The 6,520-nt window shown below is 44.5% G+C and overlaps 1 protein-coding gene across 1 annotated transcript in view; it reads left to right on the top strand.

Moving 5' to 3' along the window:
- Positions 1-6,223: 6,223 nt before the first annotated feature.
- LOC142972040 (ovochymase-2) overlaps positions 6,224-6,520 on the top strand; it is a 12,537-nt gene continuing 12,240 nt past the window's right edge. The window contains exons 1-2 of the mRNA XM_076112840.1: positions 6,224-6,293; positions 6,379-6,476. Of these exons, the coding sequence (XP_075968955.1) occupies positions 6,224-6,293; positions 6,379-6,476 (168 nt within the window). The remainder of the gene's footprint in view (positions 6,294-6,378; positions 6,477-6,520) is intronic.

Here is a 6,520-nt window from a genome sequence, read left to right as displayed (position 1 = left end):
CCTCCTACTGTGTGTCTCCAGTAAACTGCTGTGACTAGTTCCCTAATTCGGACCAAGCACAATGTGGACTGTAATAGTGCCTACAAAGGGATTATGCTAGCATCAGCACATCTTGCAAACCAAGCGTGTTCTTCTACAGGTTCCTTCTTGTCTTAAAGCTCTTTTTGCCAGCGGGTGGAGCTGAGAGCAGACGTATCCTCCCTTTTGCCTTGTTTTCTCCATGAAGCTTGAGAATGTAATGTTTCAGTGTACTGGTCAGAGTGGGTCTTTGATGTGGACTCTCCTTCATTGGTCTTTTCAGGTTTAAGTCATTGTTATGGGTCAGAGTTGGTCTTGTTCCTCTCTTAGTTGCTTCAGTAAGCCCGTGTACAGGATTTATGTGCTCATGTTTATAACCTGCTGTTAAACTCCTGGAATGTTCTGTTGCCTCGTTACGTACCGCGTGTGTGTTTTCAGACAACACATGTTGGCTTGTTACAGAACTGGCGACTCTGTTTTTCTAGGAATGAACCTTGTTGCCATATTAAGTCTTCACCTAACGTACCTGAGCTTTACCTGTGCACATGCGTCTCGTCTGTTACCTCTGTCTGGAGCACAGTGTCTCTACGAGCAGGGCTCATCTCTGGCTGTGCTTGCATGTGTCTGCTCAAAGCGTCTTCAAACGCGTCGGTCCTGTGACTGTCCTGGATTGAGCGGGAGCCATTTCACAAAGGATCACGTGACCTGGTGGAGGGATGCACCCTTTGGAAAGAAGTGTGCAAGTTTGAATTGTGCCTGAACTTTTTTTCAATATTCAAAAAATGTGAAGAGAGCAATCAGATCTGTTTTCTAATTATTTTGTGTACAGCTCTATTAAGGGAGACTTCAAAATACAGATGTATTTTTATCTAACGACATTGTGTGGCTACAAGAAGCTCACTGAACCAACTTCAGCTGCTGTAAATATGTCCACCGCTCAATTAAAATGACTTCCATGTGTAGTGTGAACGTGTATCGTGTCTCTCTGAATGACTCCTGACACCAAACTCCAACAATATGGTTATCTGCTGATACGTAAAGATGGAAGTTGTTCATCGGAGTGCTGTGGGAAACGTTGAGCTGTATAACTCCATGTCCTTGTGATGGTGTGAATGAGGAGCTCAGCTGTGTGACGGTGACTGTCTGTCCTGCTTGTTTAGTGTTGCAGCTGGTCTGACTCAGGGTTTTCTTGCAGGTCCTCCTCACGTTGCTGCTCTGTCAGGAGTATGAATCCTACCGATGTTTGTTCCATCAGCATCATCTCCACTTCAACAGATCCTGAATCCAGTTCCGCTGATCCATGATTCAAATCACTGACGGCCCTCAAAACATGGTTTTAAACGTGCAGGTGTTTGAGTGTGACGTTATATATTCATGACTAAATAAATACGCAATAAGCTCTGGACTTCCTCAAGTCTCTGCTGGTTGCCTAGTAACCTTATGGTGATGAAAGCCCTCCCCTTAAACCAGCAGCGTGGCGTTTACACTCGAGTTTAGTTCAGATGCTGATCAAATCTGTTGTCTTTGGACACTGTCAGTTTCTGGTCGTTATGCTAAGCTAAGCGGTTATTGTTTATTGTGCAGACCAGCCTCATTTAACTTTTGGCAAGAAAGAGAATTAACATATTTGCCAACATGTCACACGATCCCTGTGACATCAGTATTCATTTCATAAATGAACGACGACCTCCACTAGTCTGCATCATGAGGACTGTGTGCATCACGACTGATTGATGACGTGTCAGCACATTTTGATCCAAATGTAGCTGAATCCAGATGAAGTCCTGCAGGTAGGGTGTGTGTGTGTGTGTGTGTGTGTGTCTGTAGTCCTGCCGGGACTGTGTGTGTGTGTGTGTCTGTAGTCCTGCCGGGACTGTGTCTGTAGTCCTGCCGGGAGGGTGTGTGTGGTCCTGCTTCCCTCCACTAAAGCCAGTTGAATTCTTCCTTTTGTGTTATTGCAGTAAATATTCTCTGTTATGATATTTACAGGATTAGATTTTTGCAGCGTGACTACAATCGTCTCTCCTGAAAGGTCCCACATATCTTTATACATATCTGTGTGTTTACCCATGAGGCTTTGTAGGACTACGTGCTCTCTTTCTGGATGTAAAAATTCCATTTTCCTGCTCAAACCTGCCGACTGTTTCCTGAGGAATGTTACTGCTGTTGTCTGGTGCATCGATCAGGTGGAAGTGGTGTTTTTATTGTTGACCTTTCTCTCTCACTGTGTCAGGCTGTCCAGTGACTAGTGGGTCTTCGTTCAGACTGGCTGCAGTGTCCATGTGGGTCTCCAGGTGAAGGTTTCATTGGTCCTGCTCACTTTCAGAAGGAAGAAAAGGACTCGTCATTATCGATGTGAAACTCCAACAACCAATGAGTGGGTGCCTTTCTGTCTGTAAACTAAAGAGGAATAAACAGTTTAATCCTCTTATTGAGACGTCTGATTTATCTTCACTATCTGAGACTCAAACAGTGTGATGGAGCTGATGGAGTCCAGCTGACTGATCCCTGTGGTGCATAACGGATCCGTCGTCCTCTCCACTCTGCATGTAGAGGCTACTGAGCAGCTCTGTTAACGTGTCATGCTGCCAGTCAGAGTGATGGGAGGATGGCCTGTCCTCTCCAGCTGCTCTTCTTCAGCCTCTGCACACGGTTCTCTGTGGTTGGTTAAAGAAGTCGTACGAGCTGGGAGAGATCAGTGTGTGACTGAACAGGTAACGTAGAAATGCTCTCGTGTCTGATCGGTGCCCTCATGTGACTGGTTCCTAAGCAGCAGACTGACGCTGGAGATTGGGTCTGGATTTAGTTTTACACTGGAGAGGTTTCGTTTGTCCCTGCCATCCTGAACAAAGTCCTGCTTTATCTACTGTTGGACTTCTGTGTAAACGAATGCAATCTCGGCTCTATTACAACATAAAGTCTCTTTATTTGTATGGGCTGCACTCCTACAGCTCTGTTCTCTCAGCGGCCACTCTAAGCCAGTATTTACCATTCATAACCATTCATACACACACGCTGCCATACAAAGTGCCGCCTGCTCAGCATCCACACACCGGTTCAACATGTGTGGGGGGATCCAACCACCGACTTTGTGATTAGCAGACGATCGCTCTCCTCACCGGATTATAAAACAAATTCAGAAGTGAAAGAAAAGTAATTGAATCACATTGATGCAAAGGTGGTGCAAACCAAAAGTAGTCAACACCATCATAACAAGGACAGGAATATGGAACACAAATCTACTGAACAGTAAATATGGAAGGTGGCATCACACTCATGGAAGCCTACTTCTGCAGGAGAACTCTGAAGGGTTCAGCTTAAAAATACTAATAGTACATTTTGATATACTAAATTAAAGATCCTCTTTAGACACGCTTGAAGTCCAACAAATACTCTGCTTTGAATAACTAATATGTTTTCCCACTATTCACTTTGATGACCTACAGTTCTTACTTCACGTCTGCTTCCCACCATCTCTCCCTCTGCAGGTGTGACAGCAGCAGCTACAGCAGCCGCTGTCTTACAGACCAATGTAAAGAATATTAGACATTAATGCTCCCGTTATTTATCTCAAACCATCTGCTTTCTGGCATCCTTTCAGCTCAGATAACTTCACTTTAACAACGATGACCTCACACTGATGAAATGCTTTGGCTGCTTCCGGCTTTACATAAAGAATTCATGACATTAAATGCCTCGAACTCTCTGATGCTCTGAAGTGAAGCCAGAGATCTGATCTGATCTCGTGTGAGGGACGAGCTCTTGTGCAGCTTTACTTGGACAGAAAAAGAAGAGACGATAGTCATCGGCTCTGGTTGATGGCTGGTTGATGGCTGGCCTCTCTTCATGTGTTCGATGGTGGAAACAGTCCTTCAGTGAACCCTCAGTTTATGTTCTCTGCAACAACTGGCAACCGCCACATGGCAACTGTGACCCAGCAACCATGTCTCCACCAGCCGTGACACCCAGTGGGGCCTCCGAGCTCTCCCCCCCCCCCCCCCCCCACACACACACACGCTCGCTCTCTCGCTCTCTCTCTCTCTCTCTCTCTCTCTCTCTCTCTCTCTCTCTCTCTCTCTCTCTCTCTCTCTCTCTCTCTCTCTCTCTCTCTCTCCCCCCACACTTCATGTCTCGTTATTGATGGTTGATGAGAGGGCTCTTTAGCTCTTACAGTTAATCAATACTCAGGTTTACATTGCTGTCTGTGTTGATATGGATGGAACCTGTAAAAATAATAAATGACATGAAAAACTAATTAATTGTCCATTAATTGAGCCAAAATAATATTAAAAATAGATTTTCATAATCATTTATTGATCAAATGTGACATATTGATATTTCTGTTTTAATTCCCCTATTTATCTACTTTTCTCTTTCATTTTCCATTTTTTTATATTTTTTAACATGTATGTATTTCACCTATTTATTTCCCCCAGACTATTTATTTCTGTATTCTTTCTTTTTAAATATCGTGGCTGCATGTCGTTCATCCGCCGCTGCCCTCTGAGGCTGAGCTGTTTCTCTGCTGGTCTCCTCACGGCTGAGCCTCTTCAGTCTGGAACCTTCAGGCCAATGCTGCCGAGCCCGTTTTATTTAATTTAATTAAATTCCATTCTATTTGTACAGCCCAAAATAACAAATTCTCCTCATAGGTTTTTACAATCTGTACACATACGACATCCTCTGTCCCAGGACCCTCACATCAGAACAGGAACAACTCCCCCAAAAACCCTTTAACGGGGAGAAAAGAGGAAGAAACCTTCGGGAGAGCAACAGAGGAGGATCCTCTATCAGGATGAACAGAAGTACGATAGATGTCATGTGTACAGAATGAACAACATTACAGAGTGACAACACATTCAATGCATATGACAGATATGATTCATATCATAAAAAGCTGTAATGGCTCAATAATAGCAGAATAATAAAACATGATATTAATAACGGCATGATAAAAGCAATAATAGCAGCAGAAAAAGTAATATAAATGTGACTAATAATATTGGTAATAAGAAAGCATGTTACTAATGTGACATGAATGTAAACGGAGGAAGAGGAGGAGAGAAGGTCTTCTAAATAAGACCTGCACCAATCAAGCACTGCTCCGGAGAGTTCTACCAGATTGTCCAACGTTCTATGATCTATAGTGTCACCTGTCGCAAAGAAAGTGATATTTTACCTGACTTGGTACTCTGACGTATATCATTTAACATCTTTATCATGTTATTGCCTTTTGATTCATATCAAAATGTTCCTCCTCAGAAAAAGAAACGAGTCCAAATGAATGCTGAAGTTTCTCTGTTTCTGCTGGATGTAGAAATAAGCAACTGTTTGCTAGTTTGTCACAACTTGATGAGGTGATACTGTGTGAATGTGTCGACAGCTGGTTGTGCTGCCCCCAGCTGGCCAAAATAACCAATTACCCTCATGCGGCCTTAAATGCAAGTGTTTTCACTATGATACATTTTTTAAAAGCTGACACAGGTCAGTGAGAATGAAGTGGGTTAGTCCGCTCAAAGACAGGGTGGAGAACCAGTGTGATTCCTCCAGCACTGTATCTATTTGTTACTGTTGAAGGAGCGGAGTGAACTCCCTGTATTCTATCCGGACACTTCTCGGACATTTGGAGACTGAAGCATTATTTGTGTGAGAGGCATTTTATCCACCTGACGAGAGAGTCACAGCTTCACACAGAGCTGCTGTCAGACTGCTCGGCCAACATGTGTGACTCCTGCTGTTCCACACAGATCCTCAGCAGTTCAATCACAAAGGAAATGTGCTCGGGCTCTTCTTGTAAAGCTTTGTCTCATAGGTCAGACGTTCACAATGAGCTCTCTGACTCAGGGAGACAGCAACCTCTGTTAGTTAACCCAACACACCAAAGCAAAGTTCTTTTCTTAGCTTAGATGAAGACAGAAAGCATGTCATTGTTGTATGTTCTTCTCTGACTGCGTGTGCAACAGTAGCGGCTTCCTCCCCTGATTGTGGACAGTGTGTCCTCCTACAGCCGTGTGTGTGTGTGTGTGTGTGTGGCAGTAGGTTGGCCTTGAGACTAACACTTTCACTCAGTAGATTACTGCAGTTCGTTTGGTTGTGACGTAGAACGCACCACCCGCTGCCTGATCTGCCTGGCTTGTTAATGAGTGTCCCCTCACACAGCAGCTTGTCTCCCCAGTAGGAACCATTGTAAATGTGTGTGGTAGTGATGAGGACCGCTGGCACTCTGCTCTCTCTCTGGGTCTGGATCAACACTGGCATCGATGCTGCTCCGACAAGTGAGTCACAACCCCTTCTGGTCTTTTATGGATACTTCATGCAATGACTGTGGGAAGTCTGAGAAGATGTCCTCCTGTCTGTCAGGTTCAAAGTGTGGGACTCCTCAGGTGTGGAGGCCGATGGGTCACTCTCTGAGGGTGGTTGGGGGGGCCCCGGCCACATACGGATCACATCCATGGCTGGTCAGTGGTCTAAGCTTCTTAATGTTACTGTGCTGATCTTTTTC

The sequence above is a fragment of the Anarhichas minor genome, unplaced genomic scaffold (assembly GCF_050575085.1).
Source record: "Anarhichas minor isolate MPS153535 unplaced genomic scaffold, ASM5057508v1 ptg000005l, whole genome shotgun sequence".
In the NCBI taxonomy this organism is placed as follows: domain Eukaryota; kingdom Metazoa; phylum Chordata; class Actinopteri; order Perciformes; family Anarhichadidae; genus Anarhichas; species Anarhichas minor.
Note: the sequence above shows the minus strand (reverse complement) of the source record. Positions and strands in the feature narration are given on the sequence as shown.